The sequence below is a fragment of the Emys orbicularis genome, chromosome 13 (assembly GCF_028017835.1).
Source record: "Emys orbicularis isolate rEmyOrb1 chromosome 13, rEmyOrb1.hap1, whole genome shotgun sequence".
NCBI lineage: Eukaryota > Metazoa > Chordata > Testudines > Emydidae > Emys > Emys orbicularis.
In genome coordinates, this window is record NC_088695.1 from 34,619,802 (window position 1) to 34,645,506 (window position 25,705).

Consider the following 25,705-nt stretch of genomic DNA (forward strand, 5'->3'; position numbering starts at 1 on the left):
AATTCGCCCACAGCCCCTTGCTGGCGAAATAGGAAAGCGATAACCCCTGAGCTGCTGCTGCTCCAAGAAACTTTATTGCTTATTACACCACAGCAATACCAGGGAGGAAACAGTCCAACCTGGGAGTTCCAGGTGCTTAGGTTTGCAATGAAAGCAGAGTGCCCACCATGTAACAGCCAAGGCCGCCTGTTTTGGAAAAGCTAGATCTTTATTGTCTCATTTTAAGAATAAACTCTGTCTCCATGGAGCTTTTGGTAGAAATATTTTCTTTAAAAAATATTGGTTCATTGTAACAAATGTTGGCCCTAGAAGTTTATAGTGGAGCCAGTTCTCATTTCCCCACTGGCCCTAGGGACTTGGTGCCCACTGTATTTGCTGGTGCTGAAGCAGTGCTCCGTCTCTGTGGCACTCTGCTCCTGGGGGAAAGGGTAGCGCTCTTGTGCCTTTAGTGTATAGTTGAGCTGTGGGAAGGGAGCAGACTGGCTTTGTCCTTGTGGGGAACCTAGGAACAGAAATGCAGGGGAGGCCTGTACTGCGGAGAGCCTGGGTTGGCGAGTCATCTGCGGAGTCCCTTGCAAAGATAGGCTGATCTGGAAGCAGAGAAGAGAAGCAGCCCAGCACTTAGACTGGGGGGGGTGGGAGAAATATCCTTGCAGCTGCTAAGCTGACCTGGAAAGCGCTGTACCTGTATTCAGGCACCATCACATGCCACCCACTGCTCAGGAGTCACCTGTGTCCCATAGGAGCTTCCTGACACAGGGGGCAGGCCAGGCTGTGAGTATCCCTCCCCCACCCTCAAACTAATTAACCAAACCTCTTAGTGCTTGGCCCATAGTGCCTGCGATCAGGCAGGAAAAGGACTGCGGTGGGGGTGGGACTCGGGAGGCTGGGCAGAGCAAGGGGAACAAGAGACCCCTGTGAACTATTCCAGAGGAGGAGAGAGGAGCGGGCTGGAGAAGACACTGAGTGGCAGGAGGTCTCTGCAGTGGTCCTTGCCTGTCCTCCCTCACTGCACCCCAGGGATGCACATGGTCAAAATCCTTTTTGAAGCGGTTTATTTGGCAGGTGGCTCAGGAGCCACTGATGATCCTGCCGAGTTGGTCGTGCACCTGGCCCTGCACTGGCTCACACACCAGCGGCTCGCCGTCCACCGTCATGAGCCCGGTGGAAGCAAAGGGCTCCAGCCGGAAGGCCCTCACGGGGAGGTAGTGAAGGTAGGGGCAGTTCAGGTCCAGGTGGGTCCCCTTCTCCATGGCTAGGAAGAGTTTGAGCAGCCCCAGCCGGGAGACCCCGGCTTTCAGGTAGAAGAGGTGCATGGAGCCATCGTGAAGCTTGGCCGTGGGGGCCATGGTGAAGTCAGCGCCCAAGTGCGACTGGTAGATGGCGAAAATGGAGATAAACTCCTCCTCAGGCACAACGGTCCAGTGCTTTGGGACTGGCTGGTCGAAGGGGACCAGGAGAGGGTCCTCTGGCCAGGACCCCTCGTGAGGGGGCCGTGGCACTCCCAGCGCAGGCTGAGGGAGGATGTGGAGGGGGCGACCGTTGCTGCATGGCACGTGGTGGCTATTCTGCTCTGAAGGGCTGCCGGGGGCTGAGGAGGACATCTCTACGGGCAGGTAGGAGAGGCGGCCCTTGTAGACCTTCAACCCGGCCAGCTGCTGGATGGTGCCCACGGTGAAGCGGGCTTTGCCCAGTTGGCGGTACTTCTCGCTGGCGATGTCCACGTCGGAGATGAAGCCCCAGCCGAAGCTGAGGAAGGAGTAGAGGCGCTTGCCAGAGGCCGTGCTCAGGGAGACCAGGTCCATGGGGGCATACAGGCCTTTGCAGAGGAAATAGGTGCAATTGGTCAGCAGCTCCTCCTTGAAGGCCTGCGTGTTGCTGTAACAGAGACAAAAGCAGGCAGATCTGTTGAGCTGGGACCCTCACCTTGTCCGAGGCACGCTCCAGTGGTCGGCGTGGGGGAGGGACTCTCGGGGACACACCCCACCCCCCCCGCCCCCGGGAACTGACGCTGACTCGCTGTGCGACTCCAGGCAAATCCCTGCAGCTCCAGGGCGCCCCCTTTGGCTGAGGAAGACACTGCAATTGCAAAATGTCACTAAGTATCATTGGAACGTGACTAGAGCCAGTGGGGGTTTCAAAGGTCCCCACCTGCTTGGAATCAACGCGATCCTCTGTCTACCACCAGAGGAAAAGTCTCCTAGAAACTCCACGGGATGGGTTTAAAACCCAGCTCCCCTGGCTTGTGCCCCTTTGCTCAGACTCAGCTAGTGCTTCCACCCGTTCTTTTCCTGGCCAGCCAGCCGGAAGAACCCCTCTTGGGCTGACCAGCTCACAACACTCCACAAACGGAAGCCTCACTGACCCCCATTTGCTCCCCTTGGAGAAGCCGTTCTCCGTAGGCTGCGCCCCGCTTTGTTAGAGACTCCAGCAGCAAGGGGGGGGGGGGCAGTTGGCCAGGCACAGGGTTTGCTTGGTGCCGTTGTTTGCAAGGCCCTGCAGCCCAGCCTGGCAGAGGCACGGCCCTAGATAACCAGATGCAAGAGGAGCGGACAGCAGCGCACCGCTGTTGTCAGACTGTCAGGAGCGATCTGCCAGCACGAGCGAGAGTGGCCCGAGCCAGGAAGGGAGCCAGGCTCCAAGGCATGGCAGACAAGAAGCCCCATGGGCCACTGGTATGTGTAACCTCGGTCGTCGTTAACACTGTCCAGAGCACTGCTTTAGTCTGGCTCGGGGCACCGAAGGGCCTGTCCCCCAATGACACTGCGACTGGGAGCGCATCGTTGGCATGGATGGATCTGTAGTGGCAGCTGCCCTGCCTAGAACAGCAGAGCTCTGCCTACCGGCTCTCATTCGGGCCCTCACACCACGTCCAGGACATGCCCTGGCCACTGGAGAACAAGGGTGGCTGGCTAGGAGGCTGGGCTATTTACACACGCAATGGGGACTCTGCAAGGTCTTGTTTTAGGTATCCTTTGCTCCCCTCCACATTGGCCCAAATCCACGTTGTTAGGGGCCCAGTGGCCGCTCTGATACCCCGGCATGGCTCACCCAGGAGCTAGCTGCCTGCCAGGGGGCAGAGGGGGCTGCTTAGAAGGAAGGAGGGTTTGCAGCTCCTGGGAGCTTGAATCAGCTCAGAGCCAGTAGATGGAGCAAGTCACATCCACCCTCATTTCTGCTGGGAACCCCCTTCCACTAACTCCTGCTCCGCAGTCCCTGCTCCTGCTATGGGAGGCCGGGCAGAGCTGGGCAGTGGGCATGGAGCTCGGAGCAGCTTTGCGCAGGAAGCCAGCCCAGGCAGCAGCAGAAAAAAGGCAGATGGGGGAGTGTCCCCCCCTTCCCTGGCTGGTAGGGGAGGGGGCAGGGTCTTACTTTGGGAATGCAAGTGGCTCCTTGTGGGGTCTTTTGGTCCTATCAGCTCCCGTTACCCTGCTGCTGGCTGTCCTGTCTCCAGGCGCAGCAGCGGTGGCAGCTGAGGGGGCCTGGCAGAGGCTTTGTTCTTGGTGCTGATGTAAAAGGCAGGCAGGGCTCTGGGTGACCGGGAGAGGGGGGGCTGGTGAATGCTGGAGGGGTCAGGGGCTGAGCTCTTTGGAAGCTCAGGGTCTAAGCGTTACAATGGTGGGTGCTGAGCACCTTGGCAAATCTGGCCTTTATGCAGGTGTCGAGCTCGGCGCTGGGCTCGCCAACGGCCGCCTGTGAATGGAGCCCCGGGGAGGGGTTTGCTGAAGGAAAGCGGCTGGCTAGGAAGTGGTTTATATTGGAGTGAGAGCAAAGGGCCCTTTTCCATTTTAAAAAACGTATTTTAATTGGTTTTGACCACTTTAAAAACCACTATTGAAATGGCAACGGCCACACTTGCTTTGGGCTTTGTGTTCAAAGGGAGCTAGTGCTTGGCCCAACCCAACTTGTTATAAAACTTCTGCCCAGTTTTATCTCCGCCCCGGAACGGACTGGGTTTGTGGCAAGCTCCCCTCAGCTACTGTCGCCACACACACAGCTTAGCGTTGTTCTTGAAGGAAGGCAGAACTTGGCCCAAACCACTATGTACTCTGGTGCAAGCCTAGCTCGGCCTGCTCCAGGCAGCAGCTTCCCAGTGTCTCACCCAGTGATGCCAAAGCACTTTGCATGGCACAGGCAAATATCACCTCCAGTCTACTAGGGGAAACTGAGGCAGAGAATGGTAAAGTAACTTGCCCAGGATTCTGCACAGGGAACACAACTCCCCTACCTCCCCGAGTGGGGGCTGGAAGGAAAGTCCAGATGGGGAAAGAGAGAGAGCCAGGCCCAGGCCTAAGGAGGGTGCGGAGAAGGGGGGTGGATCCGTCACCACACTAGGCTGAGTCTCCTCTGTTGGGGAGCCAGCTGCACACTCAGCTAAAGCCAGTGCCAGGCTGGGAATTGCTCTGTGCAGGGGCGAGAGCCATTCCCAGGGGACGTGAGGAGCGTCTGGTCTTCCTCTGCCCCTGCACCCCCTCTGACTGGAGGGAGCAGCCGGGGTGGGGGAGGGGACCCATGTGTTCTCAGGAGCACCTATCTTCAGAGACCGGGGAGCTAGGACCGGGCATTGTCTGGGAGCAGTCAGGTGGCTGAGCAGCGTGGCTGTGAAAGCAAAGCCGCCCGTTCGTGCCCCCACCCGTAGCGCTGTGCAGGGGCAAAGGCCAGAGCTGAGAATGGCAGTTTCATCACGAGACGAGACACATGAGCCAAGGGCTGCCAGTTCAACTGCCTCTGCGTGCCCCTCCCCCTGCCCTTCTCTCTACCCCAGCTATGCCAGGAGCCGGAGCGTCTCCACCCCATCTCGCCAGGGCAAGCCCCCAGTGCCCCTGAGCTGTCAGCGCGGGCAGGGGAGGCTCAGGCACAGCTGGGTTTGGTCTCGGCCCTGGTGCTTCCCCAAAGGAGACATTCACGTGGGGAGCCGAGGCAGGGTCAGGGAAAAGAGGATCATAAAACAGGGGGGTAAAAATAAAAGGGTGAGTGGAAGCCATGAGAGCTGGGCTCTGCCCCCACCCTGCTGTGTGACCTTGGGCAACTCACTTCCTCTCTGGCCTCTGATCTACCCCGTGCCATTTTTCTGTGCTGCCTAGGTAGAGTGCAGACTCTCTGGGGCTTGTTGGACTCTCCCTGTGCACATGGGTAGCACTGAGCCCAGCACTAACAATAATCTCAAGCTCTCTTACCCCACTTTTCATCCGTAGCTCTCCGCAAGCTTTTCATTATCCCCATTTTACAGATGGGGGAAACTGAGGCACAGGACCGTGAAATGACTTGCCCAAGGTCACCCAGCATGTCAGTGGCAGAGCCAAGCATAGGGCCCGGGTCTGTTGAGTCCTGTGCTCCATCCATGTGGCCCCACTGCTTCAAAGGCCCCCTGCTCTGAATGGGGACCTCCCTCTAGCTGCTACTGAAATGCAAATAATCCTCCCCTCAAAGCCACCAATTGGGGTCGCTCCAAAAGGTCACCAGCCCTGAAAGGGTGGGGGGGGGGGTACTACCCCCAGCCGACTGTGGGATTAGGAGTAGCAGGGAGGTTGAAGCATGCAGCCATTCTTTGATGCTGTTAGAGCAGGAAGGGCTGGGTGACTTCGCCGGGGGGAGTTTGGATGGTAACGTCTCTCCGTCCGGAGCAAGCCCTGTCTGTGCTCTCCTTGCACGTGGGGACAGACAAATAGTGATCACACCCTGTGGGGGAGCCCGCGGCTGCTGCGTAGCTCTTGGCCGTGGCTCTAACCCGGCTTTTCTGTCCCCGCAGGCCCCAGGAATGCCCAGCTGGGCCACACGCCTGCGAAGCTGGCAATTGCTCCAGGGGGCCTTAGCTTTGCACTTTGCTTTTCACGGGGGCAGAGCTAAACTCCGCCCTCTCGCCCACCCACACAACCTCACTGGGCAGAATCCAGCCCTCACTAGCTGCCTTAGCCAGGCTCCAGCAGCCCGAGGCTGCTAGGAATGGTGCCAGCCACATGGCAGATGGCACCAAAGGCTGGGGCCTGGGAGTAGCTCTTACCAGTGGACAGTCCCTGTGGTTAGACAGGCTGCCCTTGGGGGAAGCCCTTTGCAGTCATTTCAACTAGTTTCCTGTCTGCTGAAGTCAGCTTCAATGGTGTAAGGAGGTTTACAAGGTCTCGGGCGAACGTGACTGCCCCTCTGTCAGCGGGCTTCCCTGCCAGGGGCCTGCTCCACTCTCCACGGTGTGCCCCTTCCCCGAGTAGCCAGCGGTGAGAACTCAGCGAGCAGGGCCTGGGCCGGCGGCTGAGAAGCCCTTACCCAGCGTAGTGGTTGATGGAAGCGGCCAGGGCGTTCCCAGAGCCCCCGGGCAGGGTGCAGAGAGGCTTCTTGATGGCGGCCTGCCAGTCCTGACGCTCCATCAGGCCGTTCACCACCTGCGGGGACAGAGCCACACAGCTGGCAGCTTCCCAGAGACAGCAGCCCCATCCTGGTCCTGGCCGCTCTGGGGGAAGGGGAAGGGAATGGACCAGAGGGAGCCAGGGGGTCTCCGCTCTGGGAGGGGCAACACAGCCCCCTGCTCCAGCTGCTCATGCCCACCCCGGCCAGGGAAGCCTGAGAAGGTTTTGGGTGCCACCTCCTCTCCTTCGGTGCCTCTGGCAGCTGCCCAGCTTGGCTCCAGGGCACAAGCAGCAGAACCAGGAACTATTTGTCTCTGGTGTCTTTTCTCCTTCTTAGCCATTGACAGTGGTGGGGAGGGCAGCGTGAGAGCGTGCCCCAGCCAGGTACAGTGACCATCCAGCCCATGTCCCGCTGCTGCTCCTCCGTCCCGCCCTGCAGCGCCGCCTGCTGTTCCAGCCATGTGCCCCACATGCACACACCCTCCCTCCTGCCCCCCTCCGGGCCTGCAGCTCCCTCTTCTTCCAGGCCTATCCTTCCCTGCCACTGCCCTTCAGTCCTGACCTACTTCTCCTCCCCATTCCAGGCCTGGGGCTCCCCGGGGAGACAGGGCTCCCAGGGGAGACAGGGCCACCTGTGCTGTTTGGGCCTGAGGCTGCTGCCCAGAGACTCACCGTCCCCCCATCCCCCCAGGATCTGAGCCGCCATCCACGCCCGGCTCTCTGTTCTCCACCTACGCTCCCACGTCGAACTCTGAGGAGGCACAGAGACAAGCTCTGCACCCCCAGCCTCTGCCCGGGGGCAGCCACACTCCCTTTGCCCAACTGCCACGGTGTAAAGGAAGGCCAGGCCCAAGGGACTGGCTCGTCTCCTAGCTGCCAGCATAACAGCTGCCCTTGCTTCCTGGCCGTCTCCTCACCTCATACAGCAGGCCATCCCCGGCCAGGACGGCCACAGCGTCCCACTGGGATAAATCTCCGGCCCGCACCAGCTCACGGGCGTGATTCGGCCTCTCTGGGGAGAGAAATACAGAGCTGCTGGCAGTGGGGGTAACCATGGGCTGCCGGGAATCGGCATGGTTTCCTCTCCTTGCACAGCCCTTGGAGACAGGAGGGCCCAGCCTTCCCTGGAACAAGAGGCATCAGCCACAGGATGTCACTTGGGCTTCCCAACCCAGGCTCCCAGAATCGGAGCCAGCTGGCAAGAGCCTAGCCTGGCCTGGGAGCCAGGGAGAGACCCACCAAGCCAAGAGGAGGAGTTCTCATGGCCAAGGGCACACAAACCATTGCTCCTAAGCTGTGGACCCCTGTAGGCCCCCAGGAAGGCTTCATGGGTGCATGGGAGAATGACACTCCCAGCATCTCCCCCTGCCTAGCTCTCCTCCCTCTGCTGCCACCCTTGAGTTCTCCTTGCTGCCAGGTGGGATTGCCACACCAGAGGGGAGGGTTCCCTCTTCTCCTGCTTCTTGCCCCCTTCTGTTCATTTGAATACTGTGCATCCATTGGTCAAATTTAAATGAGTTGCACTGTATTTGCATATTACAAGGCAGGACTGGTTGAGACACTCCCAGCTGGAGAGTTCCTGATGTTACCTGGCAGGGAGGTGGGCAGAGAGGTAGAAATGAAGGGCCATCAGCTGCTATCCCAGGCTACACAGCCAGCCATGCAGGGAGAGCTCAGCCAGACAGAAGTCCCCTACCCAGCGAAATGCCCTCCCCTCCGCCTGGCAGCGAGGGGCCCCTAGGAGGCAGCCTGGGCAAGGCAGAACCCGCTGGGTGGCTGCAGCGGGAGCAGACTTACCGGTCACAAAGAGGGTGAAGGCTACGTCGGCCTCGGCCAGCATTGGCTGCACTAGGGAGCGGAACAGCTGCAGCGCGTGCCCCGTTCCGCTCTGGGGGTTCAGCAGCACCAGGACATGGCAGGGCCGCGGCAAGAGTCCCCACGTCACCCCTGGACAGAGACGAGAGAGGAGAGATTCATCAACGCTGGCGGTGCCTCTCCTGAGCTTGCCGCGTTGGCCGAACCCGGCACAGCTCCCCTGGCCAGGCTGGGAATGGGTCAGATGAGACCCGAGGAGGCTTCCTCAGCCCAAGTTGTCAGGAACCCGACACAGCTGTCCCCAGCCTGGGGGAGAGCCCTGTGCCTTAGCGGCTCAGGCTGCTCACTAGTACTGGCAGCTGAAGGCTGCTCAGACCTGACACCCAGTTCCACAGACCCTCAGGGCTGGGTCAGCAACTCTGGAGACGGATGTCCTTCTCCACAGCACGGCTGGCCCCAGTCCCACATCAGCCAGCCTGGGGGGTAGTCAGCCCCCATGCACCATGCAGTCCTGAGCCAGCCAGCCAGTGCCAGGTGTTTCAAATCTAGTCAAACTAAATGAGGAGGGAGGAGCTTGTGTTACTGCTGGGAGAGTTTGCTGGCTGGGCTCTGCTTTGGGGGGTTATTTGTTTTCTGCTGGCTGGTTTCCTTCTCCTCTTATCCCTTGTAGGATGCTGAGGCAGATAGAGTCTGTCTAGGCCCATTCCCGGAGGGAAGAGATCCCTCCACAGAGCCCAGCTGGCTCCCCATCCCTAGGCTTATGCAGTGGAACACGTACAGCTCATCCCCCGGGGTAAGAACCGCTGGGCCACGGGCAGGTGAGTAGCGATCAGGGATTCACCATCGGGGTGGATTGAGGGTAATGGTTGTGGGGCAGGTGGGTGGAGAGCTGGGACTAATTGAGGTGTGTATGTTACTGTGAATGTCCCATACCTCGCAGGAGCTTGGGAAAGGTAGCCACCTCCCTGCAGCACTAGCCCCAGCCAGTGGCATGGTCAGAACATTGATGGCTTGCTGCGGGGGGGTGTTTAGGTGCCATGTGATGGGCACCCACGCTAACCTTTCTGTGCTGCATGGGGTCTGCCGGAGGGGAGGAGCCACGCATCAGACACTGTGAAACTGCTGGTAAAAGTTTAAAGAAAACAAGTCTGAATGAAACTTGATTTGGGATGGCGTTCCTGTGCCTTTGCTAAGCTGGGGGAGGGGTGCAGGGCATGGCAGGCACCAGTCAAGTATCACTGGAGCTGCTCTCGGGCCTGCGAGGAAGTGGTTTGATGGATGGTGCTCGGAGCGGTCAGTGACTGGTGGGCAGCGTGGCTGTGGGATGGTGCTAGGAGCACTGGTTGAACTGGTGCAGCCACAATGCCAGCATTGCTCCTCTGAGCAGGGGTGCAGGCTGGGGGGATTAGGAGAGCGGCTGGGGACTAGTGCGTTTGCACCGGCAGGTGGCATGTCTGAACTATTAAAAGCTCTTGTGGATGAGAGCATCTTACAAGCATGGCAGAGGCCCAGACCGCACCTGCTCTAGTGTAGACAAGGCTCAGCAGCAGAGTTTCTATGGTCACCCAGGGCCAGGGAGAATAGGGTCCCTTGCTGCGTTTTTGGTTTCTTTAAATACAGTCATTTCATATGGAAGCAAAAGGGTGGCCTGGAAGACAGCCTTCCCACATAGATTCCTGGGCGACCACCCTTGGCTGTGAAAAGCGCCCCCCCTCCCCTTGCGCCAGCAACTCTGCCTTCCCCATTTCAAAACCACAGCTCATTGCCTTTGGTTGGAGCTACAGCGCGAGGGTGTTCACGGCTATTTTATCAGTGGTAGGACTGAGCAGCACAGTCCTCTCCTCCAACCTACAGCGATGCTAGGCAGGGGGAAGTACTGTGCAATGCTGGCTGAGCCATCTCCACGGTGGCGCAGGCGTTTAGGATTGTCTTTGATCCCTGCAGTTTCCCCCTTCCAGGTGAGCAGCACGCGTTGCCAGGCCCAGAGAATAAAGCACTCCTAAAACCCTGGAGCTGCTGAATGCAGCCTTCCTGCTGTGCGCACACTCGCTCGCTCTCTCTCACACATTTTTCTGTGCATCCTGCAAGAGACGCGACTGGACACTAGACCAATGTTCACAACCCCGAGTGTTCCCTCTGGCTCAAGGGACAGGTCACAAATCAAAAGCTGCAGCCAGGCCAGCACTAGACACGCAAGTTCTTCTTCCCTCTCCTCGGCCTGTGACCGGGAGCAGCTCCCACCTGCTGCACGCTTGGCAAGTGGAAGAGGAAGGAAGGCGGGAGAGAGAGAAGGCTTTTGTTTGTGCAAAGCTTGCTGGGGGCTGGGCTGGAGGCCGCTCTGGGCCTAGTGAGACTGAAATCCTTGCAGAAAACACAGAGCTCATTAGCCATAGGGAAGAGAGCGGCGACGAAAGCTGCCATTTGTATTCATCCCCAGCAATTTCCCAGTCTCGTTCCCAATGGAATAGGTCCGGAGAGAGAGGGACCCGTGGCAGATGCTTATCGTTCACCTTGTAGTTATTAGTCTCTGGGTTCTCGCTTCGGTTCCATGAGATAAGGCCCCATCTACACTGTAATTACACCTGAGTGAGGAGATGCCATTGTCACCTGTCCTGCTCATCACACTGTTCCAGCATTGAGCCGGACCTTAAACGTGGCCACTAACTAAACTCAGTGACTAGGATTGACGTGGCTTTAAGTGGGGTCTCTAAGCGTGTTACTGTCTCATAAGGCCCACACTTCAGGTGCTGTCCTCATTACAGATTGCAACAGCGTTGTAAGCAGGTCTTGTCACTGTGGTCTGGAGGGCTCATAAAGCCCTCGCTAAAGAAAATGACGCTTGAAATGTGGCTGTGAAATCTGGGCAAGAAAAAGGTGTTACCATGGCAGGGTCGTGACGAGGTGGACAGGAAAAGAAACTCAGGTGGTACAGAAGGGCAGAGTGATATTACAGGCGTAACACCGAGCTCTTAGGTCTGTTCAGCTGCAGATCGTAAAGTGCTTTACAAAGGAGTTAAGTATCATCATCATCCGCACTGCACACATGGGAAACTGAGGCACAGGGAGGCCAAGTGACTTACCGACGGTCACCCAGGGGCCATGGCAGAGCTGGGACTAGAACCCAGGTCTTTTGACTCCCAGGCCAATGCTGCAGCTGCTTGGCCTCTGGTACTTGTGTGGCACCTACTGGGGGTACCCAAAGCAGGGGGGGGGGGGAAGTATTGCTCTCACTTTGGTAGAGGGGGAAAACAGGCCAAGAGGGCGAGGGGCTGGTTTTCAGCAGTGCTGAACAACTCCAGGTGACTTCGCTGAGAATGGAGAGGGTTCAATACGCCCACACCTTGACTCTGGTGTGCAGTTCTGGTCACCCCATCTCCAAAAAGGTATCTTAGAATTGGACAAGGTACAGAGAAGGGCCACAAAAGACATGGGGTCTGGAACAGCTCCCAGATGAGGAGCAATTAAAGACTGGGACTTTTCAGCTCGGAAAAGAGAAGATTCAGGAGGGATATGATTGAGGTCTATAAAATTATGACTGGTGTGGAGAAAGTAAATAAGGAAGTGTTATGTGAAGGGGTAAATAGCACAAGTACTAGGGAGTCACCCAATGTAATTAATAGGCAGCAGGTTTAAAACAAACACGAGGAAGTATTTCTTCACACAACGCACAGTCAACCTGTGGAACTCCTTGCCAAACGATGTTGTGAAGGCCAAAACTAGAATGGGGTTCAAAAAAGAACTAGAGAAGTTCATGGAGGATAGGTCCATCAATGGCTATCGGCCAGGGCCGCAATTCCATGCTCTGGGTGTCTGATTGCCAGAAGCTGGGAGTGGATGAGAGGGGAGGGTTCACTTGATTGCTCTGTTCTATTCGTTCTCTCCAAACACCTGGCACTGGTCACTGCTGAAAGACAAAATACTGGGCTGGCTAGACCATTGGTCTGACCCATTATGGCCGTTCTTATGTTCAGTACCTCTGCAAATCAGGCCCTCAGTGACCTTGCTGTAGGTCACACAGTAAGTCAGTGGCAAACCGTGTCCTGCCTTTCATTTCCTGCTCTTCCCACCAGTCCTTGTTGCTGTGCGGGTCTGGGCTGAGTGTTGTATGGTGTGGAGGCTGGATGGGCAGCCTGCAGGCTCCAGTTCAAGCCCTGCAGAACAGATCTATTGTTAACTAATGCAACAGCCTCTCGGTTCCCCCCCGCCCCCATGACTCCATCACTGCTGCCTTGTGCCGTCTCTGGCTGCAGGCTCAGGCCTTCGTAGAGGGCCATAAAGTCCAGCGGAGACTTGAGTGATTCAAGCCACAGACTAGGTCAAGTGCTGGGAGAACCTAGCCGTAGTCGATAGAGCGGCTTCATAGAGCAGTGCACGCTGGAGAAGGGGAAGGTGGTTCAATGTACGAGAATGGTGAGTGCTGATCAGCCAGGCTGAAGCACAGCTGGGGCTGGCCACCATGGATAGGCCAGCTGGGGGATACAGTGTGCTTTAAGCCAACAGGGTGAACAAAGCTGGAACGTTGTTTTTAACCTAGCCACGCTAGCTAGCCCAAGCTATGCCCCAGCCCAGTGCCGCCACCACCACACTAAGTCCTGTGGCTGGGGGGCTAAGCTGTTCATTACACAGAGGTTATCCTCTTCCTCCTCCAGGCAGGCACTACCCTCCTCTCTGCGCCGCATTCTCCCCTCCAGCACAGGAATAACTCCCATGGACCCACTGAATCCTACAGGAGGGGCTAAGCGGGTCCCTGGGGGTCCAGCTCTAGGATCTAGTTTACAAAGCTGCGACAATGCATTTATCTCTGGGCAGTCAGGGAAGCTGCTGGTGACGGTGCAGCGCAGCTAAACTTGAGAGCCAGCAAATTCTAGACTGTTTAGGGTGATAAAGTGAAAAGCAGCATAAACTGGGGGCATGTCTTGGCCCCTTTCTCTCCCTTCCCCCTCCTGATAAGCTGCTCCGGAGCCTGTGATGGGATCTGTGAAATCTCCTCTACCCCAAGGGGAGAAATTCAAAGGAAAGAGAGCAACAAGGTAACACCTTCCATAAGCGCCTGACATTTGCATTTAACCCAGATGAACAAGATGCTTGCTGTAAATACCAGTGAATAATTAAACAAATGAAACCAAGCTGAGCTTGGAGATGTGCAGAAACTTCCTGGCTTTCTCTGTCAACAGGTCACATTTCAGAGTGAATTCACTGGAGCTGCGATGGCTCTCCTATTGAGTTTGCTTTCCTTGAACATGGTTAGTGTATGGATGGGGCCCATCTACCCTACAGGCCTGAACTATCTTCGAACCATGTCCCGAGTGAGGGGTAGGGAAACCAGCCATATTGGCCCTGCGTCTCTGAACCTGGTAGAAGTGGCAGTGTGGATCTGTATAGCTAGGTGCTTATATCCCCATTTTACAGATAGGGAGATGAGACAGAAGTGTTCAGAGCTCCTGGGGATTTAGACACTCCACTTTCTGAAGTTAATAGGAATCGTGTGTCTAAATCCCTTGAGTGGCTTTGGAAAAAGTCTCAGCCCAACTGACTTGCTCCAGGGCACACAAGGAGTCTGTGGCAGAGCTGTGGGCTGAATCCAGATCTCCTGAGTCTCAGGTCGGTGCCTTAACTACTAAGCCCTCCTTTCCCCTCCTAGATAGCCATTCTCCACAGCAAGCGCTGTAGGATAGTGACACGTGACTCATAGTTCTCTGACTCAAGCTCAGATTTCCTGACCACCACAGAGAGAGAGAGAGAGAGAGAGAAGACGGATATTGCCAGAAATATTTGCTTTGTCATGTTCTGTGAAAGCTAGTCACCAAGGAAGCAGCCCACGTTGCACAGCTGGGGAACTCAGGCATGGTTCTGTACAAACAAATCCGCCAACCTTACGGACCGGTCTACGCTCCAGACTCAACAGTGTCAGCCAGGGGAGAGTGTGTTTAAAGCAGGTCTGGGCAGCCCTGGCATTCCAGGGTTGGGGGTGTGGGGTGGGGAGACGGACACTAGACTGAGTTACAGCCGTGTTAGTCTGTATCTGCAAAAAGAACAGGAGTACTTGTGGCACCTTAAAGACTAACAAAAGCTTATGCTCAAATACATTTGTTAGTCTCTAAGGTGCCACAAGTACTCCTGTTCTTTTAGTCTGAGTTAAAAACCTCACCCTAACTGGAGCACAGTTTAAACACACACGCTGGCTTTCCACCGCAAGAGGAGTCTACACAGCTTTAGGGGTAGAAGGCCTCTTCTCCCCGCCCCCCCAGAGGAGGCTGGCGCTAGTCGATGCCGTATTGATGGGGTGGGCGTCTAATACCGATTTACAATTTCTCTCTCGTCACCTCACCCCTGCGCCCCTTTCTCACCGCGTCTCCTTAGCGAGACACAACCGCAACCGCGTTCCGGTTGGGGACGAACTCGCGCATGTGGCTTGACAGACGGTGACGCTCCCAGGCGTGGGATTCCCATACAATGCACTCTCGTGATCTCCAGGGGGACATCAGGTCTGGTCCAAAACACTTGCAGCACATAATTGAAGCCCCTCTGTGGGGGCAGGCCCACCGGTCGGGCCAGAGCTGGGGCGGTCTGCCCACCCGGCTGTGTCCGAGGTGCCTTTTGTTTATACGCCGTGGGTGAAATCCTGGCCCCACTGAAGCCTTAGGGAGTTTTGTCGTGCGTCTCGCTGGGGCTAGGATTTGACTCTGGGGCCTTCTCTACAGCGTGGCCTTGTTCACACAGGAGAGTTTTGCTGGCGTAGCTAAACCAGCAAAACCCTCTAGTGTGGATGTGGCTCTATTGGTATTAGAGTGCTTATACCAATCCAGCTTGTGCCGGCTCAGGGCACTGGCATAAGCATTGCCGGTATAAGTTATACTGGTATAACTGCATCCACACAAGGCTTTTACCAGCATGGCTCCGTCGGTAAAGCTTTTTCAGTGTGGCCCAGGTTTGAGACTAATGTACAATTTACAGACTTCTACCAGCCCAGCTGTGTGGGTCTGGGGCATGTGGGGGGTGATCCCTGACCCACAGAGTGGGGCTAGCAGAAGCCCCTTGGTTAGATGCAGTTATACTGGCAAATTGCTGCCGGTACAGCTTGTTTTGCTCGTGGCGGTGGCTTTACTAGATGGATATAAAACGCAGCATTGTCAGCATAGCTGTGTCCACATAGGGGCTCTTTGCTGGGAGAGCACACCCGTGTTCCTGTACCGGTGCAGCGCTCCCAGTGTCGTCATGGGCTTACAGGCAAAGACTGAGCTTTCTGGGATAGGCAACAGGCCCCCCTGTGCAGCTGTACAGTGCACAACGGGGGCATCAAGCTCAGTCAGCGTCTCTCGCCACTACAATCAAAGCCTGAATGTCTGAGTGCGTTCCTCAGTGACTGGGGGCCGTGTGTGACAGCACGCGTTCGGCTATTCACGCCTGGAGCTGGGGCTGCGAGTAAGCTGTGCAGACAAAGGCAGAACCAGGAGGAGGAGGATAGAACCCGCCACTGTGCATGTGCCAGTCCTCAGCTGTGCCATGGGGGGGGGGGGGGGGGACTCCCTCTTGATCAGCTGCCTCTGCACAGCCGGAGACTTGGTGACCCTTGTTACTGAGAGCGCTCTCCAAGGCTGGCTCATAAATAGCAGCCCCACCCTGCCTCCACCCCGCCCAGGCTTGTGCCAAGGGATTTCGGGAAGCAGCTGGTTGGCCCCGCCCTCTGGTGCTCATTATCAGTTCTGAACAGACACCCTTCTGCATAGAAGAGGTGCAGGGACCAACATGCTTTTCCCTTTGCTGGGGCCCCTCATCTGGGGCCCCTCATCAGCCTCCGCAGAGCAGAATAGAACCCCATCAGAGTGGGAGGAGGACTCTATTGCAGCTAGTCGGATACACTAATCTATGACCCCGGCTTGTTCTCCCCTGAATTTGATTTTGCTTTTTCCTCAGAGGGGTTTTGCTTTGCTTCTCTTGAAAATGAGGTTCCATTAGCACTGGTCCAACGCTGCCAAAGCTCATGATATTTGGGGTCTTCATAAAGCCCCAGCTCCTGGAGTCAGGTGATTGAGAATCTCAAATTTCATTGACAGAGTGAGAGTTTAGCTCCCGTGGCTGTGGAGAAATGCCAAGAAATGTGACGCGACGACACCATAAAGGCTCAGAAACCAGAAGGCCAAGAAAAAGAGCCCAAATACTTAGAATCATAGAAGATTAGGGTTGGAAGAGACCTCAGGAGGTCATCTACTCCAACCCCCTGCTCAAAGCAGGACCAACCCCAACTAAATCATCCCAGCCAGGGCTTTGTCAAGCCAGACCTTACTTATTGTTTTTAAAAAAAAAATCTCATGCTTTTTAAGCCGATCTCATAATTTGGGGGGGGCCTGACTCATGCTCATTGAATGCGTGGGCTTGGCAATGCTGCTGCTTCGATTCAGGCATTCGGCTCCATTAGTCCAGCTCTCCCCCCAGCACGGGGTGCCCACCTGTGCTAAATCGTGGGTGGCATGGGGACATGCCTAGGAGGAGACCCCATAGGTTTTGAAGAAGTGGCCCTGTTCACAATTGGCTCTTAGGAGTCCAGAAGGGAAAGATGGGCAGTGGGGGTAAAAAGGAGGTGGCCACGGTCCTAGGCAGCCTACGTTCTGACCTTGCTGTGGTTGTACTTTTATGGAACTTGCTTTCACCCCGATCGCAGCGTCCCGAACCTCTTAGCACTTGCCTGGGGGAAACTGCAACAGCAAAGTCCCCATGCTGGCAGAGGAACGGCCGAGGTGGGAGGTGGCCAGGATCCCTCTGCTGAGCCCTTCCAGGGCATGAGAGAAGAATGTGGCCATGACAAGCAGCTAGAAGGTACTTCGAGTCACTGGCATGGGGGTCTGGCTATTGATGGGCCTTGCCAGCAGTAGCAGACCATGGAGGGACATTACAGGTGTATCGGATTGTGGAGGCCTCTGTGTCTCCCTCCCCTCCATCGCTCAGAAGGCGGGGTGGTGAAAGATGCCAGGATTTGATGTGAAGATACTACCCCAGCAGGACCCTTCGGCACACCAAGATCTAAGAGATGCTCACAGGAAACTACAAGATTTCAACAGCCTCCCTTTCTCTTGAGTAACTCTGGGACAAAGGGCACATCTGACGTCCCAGCAGGAGAGAGACATACATCTGGCAGCCTGGTTCCTCTTTCGGGGATCAGATTAGAAGAACAGCCGGCAAGCTGAGTGTGCATCAGCAGACAGAGGCTGAGTCAGGGGAGGTATGTCTGCCCTTTCAGAGAGCCGGCTGATTTTCCTTCACCCCCTTCAATCACAACCGTCACACTGAGAAACCGCTGGGTGCAAAGTTCAGTCTGCCTCCCTTTCTCTGAAAGAAACTGGCTTCTCTGTGTAAGAAAGAAATGAACTGCTAGGCTCACCAGCGGGCAGCAATGCCCCTATTGAGATCCTCATGTGGCCCCATCTCCGCAGTAGGAGAGCGCCAGTGATCTAGCATTTAAAGTATCTACCACAAAAATAGTTCCACAACAGAGTGTGAAACTCTGCAGGGTGGGGAATGAGAATCAAAGCAACAATAAGGCACGTCAATATCACAGCGATGGCCGCGGTGAGGCTCCTGGATTAGATGGGAATTGAGAACAGAGTATAGTCTGGTACTACTTTGTATTATGAGTGCTCCTAGGACCACATTATGCTAGGTGCTGCATGAACACAGAACAAAAAGACGGGCCCTGCCCAAAGTCCTTGCAGTCTACTGCCAGTGGCAGCTGGAGCAGCGCCAGGGCAAAGGGGGGAGACTTTCTGGGGCCCTGACTCAGCAAGGGATTTCAGCACACATCTAAGCACGTGAGTCATCCCCAAAGCCACATGCTTAAATGCCTCGCTGAGTCAGCTGTCGATCCTGGCCAGAGTTTTCAGGCATGACTAGTGATTTGGGGGGGCTTCATTTCCTGGGTGCCCAACTGGAGATGTTTTAAGGGGGGGATTGGCTTTCAGAGCAGGCGGGTGAGTACTCGGCATTGTCTGAAAATCTGGCCCCATTTCAGGTGTCCAATTGGGCACCCAAAGTCACTGGCCACTTTTCAAAACCTTGGCACCTGTATTTAAGAAACGTGTTAAAACGCAGCTCAGGCACTGATCTAGCAGGGGGCAGACTGGGCCAAATCCTGATGGAAGGGGATTCAGAGGGAGCCGTGTCTGATGAACTGAGCTTGGGTGCGGCTTTGAGCCCAGCTCCCTTGCGTATGTAGACAGGGCTGCGGTGGGAATGTGCTAGAATAGGGAGCACCGCCTCCCTTCCCCCGTCACCCCCATTGTAAGTTTGGGAGCATTCAGCCTCTTGGCACTCTGCGATGGTAGCAGGGGGCCTGGAAAGCTCCTGAAGAGCTGCCACTCGCTGCAGCTCCCCGGCATTTTTACAGTAAGCAGATTGGGGCAGGGACCCTGTTTGGCTGTGCGTGTTTGTGTGCAGAAAGCGACTCTGGTCTGTGAGCGGAGCAGCTGGCCACTATAAACAAACGCCAAGCCAGCTCCTGACCCGAAAGCTGAGCTTGTGAGCGGTTCGCGAATCCCTCCAGTCACAGGCGGGGCTAGTGAAATACCATCACCTTGCACCAAGGCACTACACCGCGAGGACGTCTCGATGCAACATCGCTGCATCTCGCGAGTGGTTTCAGACGCTGGCCTCAGGCCAGCGGGTCTCAATGCGAACACCTCCAGGTTATCAGGGTGGAGTTTGCTCCACTAGGCAGTGCAGGGTGATGGCACTCCCGGGGAACATGCAGTGTCATTGTCGAAAGCTGTTTTGTCAGAGGACTTTTGTACTTGGAGAGATTTTTTTGAATGTCCTGTTTTCTTTAACAGTAAAGTGCACCCTTGCCCCTTCTGCAGCCCTCAATGCTGGGGGGTGGGGGGAGGGACAGGTCTGTGCCATGTCTGAAGAGGGCAATTAAAGGAATTATAAATGTTGGGGAAATGCCAGTTTTGCTCTGTGGGGGTGAAGTTCACCCCTGTGCTGAAAGTGAAGTGCTGGCTTCCTGCATGGGCGTGGGAGGTAACCTCCTCCTGAGAGAGCCTCATGGGCTCCTCTGACAGGAGGACAGCTGTCCAGTCATACCCCAATACTGATCAGTACAAAAATCGCACACTGCTCAGGAGTTGTGTGCCACTATCCTTATCTCTCCCAGCTCTCCAAGGTGCAAACTTCCAGATATACATGTGTGCGTCTGTGAATGCAACATATTGTAGCATGGGGCACCATCTACCATTTGTAGATGGTTGTTCTCAAAGTGGCGAGGTTTGCAACTCCTAGGGGCTCTCGGCAAATAATTTAAAAATCCATTGATTTCTTAGCCCTTTTCTACACATTTCCCTTCAGCGTTTGACACTGAGCCCCTGCTCCTGCAATGATCTCCACGCAAGCCAAACGGTATCACACTGGTACATAGGAACCACAAACAGGCAGGATCATGTTACTTGTTAGTACAATGGGGCCCTCAGCCCTGTTTGGGTTCCCTAGGTGTTGCTGGAACAGAAATCATCAATAGTAAGTGGAATCGGTTTCTTTGTCCAAGCCGGGTGAAAGATGCAAAGTAAATAAACAGCACAAATAGCAAGAGGTAAATTACCTTTTTGAAAACCTTGTCTCTAAGAATAAGGTGTTACAGAAGGAATTGTTTTTAAATGTGTTCTAATTTGAAAATGTCCTCTTAAAAATATTCACACTTTTTTTTTTTTAAATCACACATTAAACACCCTTTCCCCTTAGGCTACTAATAACACCTCTAATTATTAAGAAGGGGGGGAAAGTTTTAAAACTTCTACTCAGTTTACTTTGGGCTGCATAAGCCAATGAAATCTGGTTCTTAATGCTGCAGTGTTTGGACAACAAACAGCCGGGGAACTGCTTTAACAAACGTTTCCATTGGAATTTTATGTATCTGTTTTTAGAGCTCAGGAAATATTTGCTGTTAGCCTTAGGTTTTGGAAAAGATGCTTTTGGAAATACAAATCTAAAGAGACACAGTCAACTCACATTGGGCCCAGTGGTTAAACACACTAATGATCATTTCAAAGTCTGATCATTGTGACTGGATATGTAAATAAATGAACTGGTGCATATAACTGAATCGCTGATCAGTCAGATAGATTTACACAGATCTAGCCAAATTCAGCCCTGATGTAACTTCACTGAAGACAATGGAATTAAGCCAGGAATGGATGTGGCCTTTTATATTCCTGAGATTTGGATTTAAATGGATCCAGCACCCATCACGTTGGCATCTGATCATCATAGCAAACTGAAAACAAAACCTAGGAATATGTTACCTGCCGCTCCTAACAAACAACGTGCTGCTAGCCATCCCCGGGCACTGCCACACAGATCTCACGCAATGGCATGCCCGCTCATGAGGGAGATGCTTGATTAAATACATGTCTCTCAACATGCACCGAAAGTCCCAAAATTTGGGAGTGGACAGATCCAGAGCAGATGACCCTCCCTTGAGAATCCCTGGCTACAAGCGCTTATGCATTTAACGCTGGGATCTGACTGCAAGAAGGCCCCAGGCCATTGGGGTGAAAAGAAATTCGCTGGGAAAAAGAATTAAAGCCCCTTTATGGCAGCAAATGCCAAGTTACAGCTTACAGAGCAACAGTTACTCTACCACGTTACTTCTACCCATTAAACATATGGCATGTGCAAGGAAAGACAAACCCTACATGTGCACAAGGGATGCAACATACATCTGTTGGGACAACCAGAGCCAGAATAAACCAGGCCTCACCTACTCAATCCCCACACCTCCAGCTTTGGAGGGTGGGAGACACTTCAGAGAGACAGAAACAAAAGGATCCCACCCCTATCACCAGCTCCGAAGCAGTGACTACGTTTGGATTCTCTCGCTTTCACAGCAGAAAGGTCAATGCTAGAAACCTCCTCTATCCCCCAGTCTGTCACTTCATGAACTGAATTACAGCCAAGTGTTCTGGGCACACAGTCAGCTGCCATCTCTCTCTCTGTCTGTCGCTCCCTTTCACCGTCTCCCCTCGCACACGCTTCCCCTCGGGGAGATCTGTCGCAAAGGCCGAGGCAGTGGTAGCATCACCGCCCACGCAGGAGGGGAGGCAAAGCCGGGGCCTCCTAACTAGAGTGCCTCTCCACCGCAGCGGAGCAAGAGGCACGTCTTATACACACCAGCCAGTCTTTCCTTCTGGCCCCTATGGAGCCGGGGGAGGGGCAGTGCTCAGAAATACGGAGTCATGAAACGAAGAACTGGGACGCGATCTTTAAACAGTCGCAGGATTTCAGCGATTCCTCCTGCTCCGTCAGCTTCTGCGGGGTCTTTCAGCGTGGCTCTGTCCCACGTTGCACCCTTAGATGGGTGGGCTCGCCGATGAGCAGTGGCACCAAGCTAGCCTTTCATCGGGGACAGCTCTGGCACCAACAAGCGGGACATTTAACCTGTGATAGGTAAGGGCCCGATCCTGCATGCTGCTAAAACCCCCAACTCATTCGACTTTAAGTGGAGCGTGGGAGGCAGCCTGGCACCTTTCAGGATCAGGGCCTGATTTCTATGTGATTTCTGCTGTACAAACTTCAGCCAGCGTAGCCCACAGAGATAATGCTCGCTTACATTCTACAGAAATGTGTTGAAATGTAAGTAGGCCCAAAAATCTAGCTCCTAACAATAGGCTTGACAATAGCTGGTAAAATTGGAGTGACGTGAAATGAGAGAGTTCAGAGGCCAGCTACAGATAAGTTCGGCCGTAACCCCAGGGCCTGTCATAAACATGTTTTGGTCCTCGCTGGTTATTACAAGTGTTTCGGAAAGCGCTATCTGTATTGATAGTTACTGGTCTGGCTTTTACGCAGATGTTAATTAAGACGGTGCTCAATGTTAAATAGCCAATGAGGGAGTAGCAATATTTAATGATGGCAGCGGAAATACAGATATGGTAAAAGTTGGATTTAATGTTAACTCATGGGGAGCATGATTAGAATTGATTATGCAAAGGGTAGCATACGGATTTGAGATAGGCATGCCCGTCCACCATCACAAAAAGGGCTGTACTCACTTTCCATCCAGGGACTGATCACCCCTGGGTGCACTGTTCGTCTCAGAGTGGGAGTATCAAGCCAGTGTGTGGGGACACTGCGATGCTTGTTTGCTTTATTTTATTTTAAATAAAGTCTTTAATTTTATCACTCGTCATGTCAGGCTCAGTCCTCCGCTAAATTTAGTTATCTGGAACCGCCTAGAGGCTCAGATGCTAAAGAATTCAGGTTGGTTTCATCCCTTATCTTTGAACTACAAACACATAAACCAAGGGTTATTCCTGGACCCTGGGGGAAAAGCTCCAAGAGCAGAAGGAACCTGCTCTGTGTTGGCTTCCAAACTCCCTCTCTGGAGGAGGTTTCTGGGTTAACCAGCTGCAGAGCCGCCTCATGCCCCCGCTTCTTTAAGTGTTGGTGGAAGGTGCTGGATTAGCAGCCCTGGAAAGCCAAGGCCCTTCTCCCTACAGCACTGATGGCAACAGCCTGGCTTTTCCCCTCACTGCCCCTGCCCCTCAGCCATGCTCTCTGGCCCAAGAGAGCCAGCCAGGCAGCCAATTGCAGCGATGGTGTTGGGAGGTGGACACTTGCCCATTAGGAATTGGCCTGAGACCACGAATCTGATTTCGCCTGGGCCACTCAACAGCCTTTGTACGTCTTGATCGCTGCTAATCTGGGCTGGATTTGTGCCCGTGACCTAGAACGGAGAGGCTCGTTTCTATTAATAGCCCTGAGCTAGTCACCGTGCCCTTCCCCCTCCCAGCAAGCACGCAGTTCGCAGGAGAACGAGACCGTGACAGATCCTAGGGAACTGTTGTGAAAGGGAGAGCCCTGGGATTCGCACCGTGAAGTGCAGTGTATGGATGGCTCCGTGGGACACCCCCTCTGGGAAGAGGATTTGCGGACACTGGCGAAAGGCAGCTGATTTCCCAGGGCTGGCCTCTCCCTTTCCAGCCTCGTCACATGATGGATGTCGTACAAAATTAGACCCTGAGGGACATAAGATAGGTGAAAGCCCAGAAGAACTAGCTGAAGGCAACGCGACTCAATGTCACAACTAGCGTGTAGTTCAGTGCACCAGACAAGCTCACTTAGACACATGGAGGCTTCCAGTGGGCCCCAGCCTCTCGAGAGGGCATCAACGTACGTGGTGTCCCGCGGGGAAAGCAAAGGTGCTTGGAGAATAGCCTTGCGGGGCAGAGGAAGGTAGCCACGTGCGGTGTTAGCCCAAGGAATTTTGCTGTAATCTGCACAATCATTCAGCCCATCTGCAGTCACTAGGTAAACACTGCACTGCCCTGGGTAGATTAGCAATTGCAACTGTTACAGCTTTCTACAGTGTCTCTGAGGTGCAGTCGGTCTGGAGGCTCTCGCTGTGGGTAGCTGATAAGACTCAATATGAGGATGAGGAGCTGCCACATTTCCCAGGTCCAAGAGGGGCAGGAAGGTGGCTGGAAGATCAGGCAGCAGCCCTTTCTCCAGAGACTCTCGCAGAGCTTTTAACTGTCCTGAGATCATGGGGGTTACTTTAGCCCCCCAAGTCATGTGGAAATGGGGACTTGGTTCCAGGACAGCAGAGCTCACTGCTGCTCGCTCTCTACATTTCTAGAACACCTGTTGTCCGAGGGGATCCCAAAGCATCTGACACACATGAATGAGGCGATTGTCCAAGCACATATTTTGAACACAGGCCCGAGCTGCAAAGTTTGGATGTGGATCCAAACTATTCCAAATAGCACAGATTCCCTCAGGCCAATGCTATGCGCAGCCGTCTCTGTACTATACAATGTGAAACCTGGATCCCTGAGATAAGACTCTTCCTCTTACCCCAGCCCGTGTACCTAAGTAGGCGCAGCACAACTTTGAATCAAGCAGGGGCAAGAGAAGTGTGTGTGTGTGTGTGGGGGGGGTGTTGTTTTTCTCCCTCTGGAGTTTCCAGCAGAGGAAACCAGCATTGCTTTAAACATGCCCCTGCAGCTGGATGCAAAGCAGCAAGTGATGGAAGCCTAATAAGTAGGAACAAGAGGACAAGGCAAATTGACACCCGCGGCCCACTCATCTCCTGGGCACCCTGGCTAGGCTGGTCAGACAGGTTTGGGGCTGGGAGAGGACAAGGCTGAGGCTCCCAGGAGTTCCTGAGTCTCATCCATTGGGTGTTACACCTCTTTCTAGCCCTTCCTCCTCCTCCCCCTCCCCCCCCCCCAGCGAACCCAGAAAATGGGAGGGGCTTGCACCTGTCTGTTCCCTCAGCCCCCATTCACGCCACCTGCCAGGCAGACGCGGAACTGAGGTGCCAAGCGACACACTTCGGGCTTTGCTCTTTCATCAGGCCGGGGCCCCACTTCGCAAGCCCCCCGGGGCCCCTGTCTGGGCAGGCCCAGCTGCTCGGGCGCCCTGCACCGCCAGCCCCAGAGCAGGGCAGGCAAAGCCCAGCGGGACACGTGCTAGAACCCAGGGGGAAGAGTTGAGGGGAAGCCAACTTCCTAAAGGGGCGCTGGAGCAGCCGGCAAAGGCCTGGGGCCTGCAGGGGGCGGGGAGCTGGGACAGGGGAAGCTCCCGAGTGCAAGTGAATTTACTTTTGCTCAACTTCTGAGTCAAGTTTACAAGCGATAAAGCCGGGGGGGGGGAGGAGTGCCTTTCCCGCATAGAAACCCGCTCAGAGAGCATTGATCACTCCTACTCCGCACGTCCCTAGAAAGTGGGGGGTGACTTTGAGCCCCCCTCCCCTTGCTCGCCTTCCCCAGGCACTTACCTTCCTGTCGGGGTACCCTGGGCGCAGCCAGCTCCCTAATCTTCCCAGCCCACGTCTCCGCCAGCTTCAGATTGTCCTCCGGCTCCTGGGCCACGCACACGCGGAAAGTCCTGGCGAGGCGCTGCCTGGAGGGCGAGGCGTCCCACCAGCCCTTGCGGAAGGGGTAGCAGAAGACGGAGAAGTAGGCGGCCGGCTCCGGCTGGGGCTCCCGGCCGGCGAAGGCAGAGCAGCCGATGCAGTCCGCCAGCTTCAGCGCGGCGCCCGGGCCGGCCGGCGCGGAGCCGACCCGCTGCATGCGCAGCTCCCGGCCGCGAGTGAGACTCAGCGCGTAGCTCATCTTGGGAGCGGGGTCCAGCAGCGCGAACACCCCGTGGAGCAAAACTTCGGCGGAGTCGCTCTGCGGGGAGCTTGCCCCGGGGCCCGGCTGCCCGTCCTCCATCGCTGGCTCATTTAGCGGCTGGTCCAGCAGCACCTGATGGGGCAGAGAGAGAGGCAGAGCCGCCGCCGCCGCTGCTGTCACTTGCAGGGACTGCCCCTGCTGCTGGAGCGCGAGCGGCTCTGACACCGGGCGGGATGGCTCTGGAGCCCGCGCGACCTACTCTCGGCTGACACCCGGCGGTGTCTCTAGGGCACGGCAGTGTTTCTGGTTTCATTCATAAAGAACTAGGGACTATCAACCATTTACCAGGCCAGGAACTGATTCCCAACAGCTGCTGGACAAGTTGCACCAATAGCGGCAGTAGGGTGACCAGATGTCCCGATTTTATAGACCCCGCAGAAGCTGGGG

At 55.2% G+C, this 25,705-nt stretch overlaps 1 protein-coding gene across 1 annotated transcript; it reads right to left on the reverse strand.

The window, feature by feature from the left end:
* SPHK1 (sphingosine kinase 1) lies at positions 1-25,426 on the reverse strand. The gene is made up of 5 exons (XM_065415564.1): positions 24,919-25,426; positions 8,139-8,288; positions 7,259-7,353; positions 6,262-6,377; positions 1-1,878 (listed from the first exon to the last, which is right to left on the reverse strand). The coding sequence occupies exons 1-5, from the start codon at positions 25,355-25,357 to the stop codon at positions 1,071-1,073; spliced, it is 1,608 nt and encodes a 535-aa protein (XP_065271636.1). The 5' UTR covers positions 25,358-25,426; the 3' UTR covers positions 1-1,070.
* Positions 25,427-25,705: the final 279 nt, after the last annotated feature.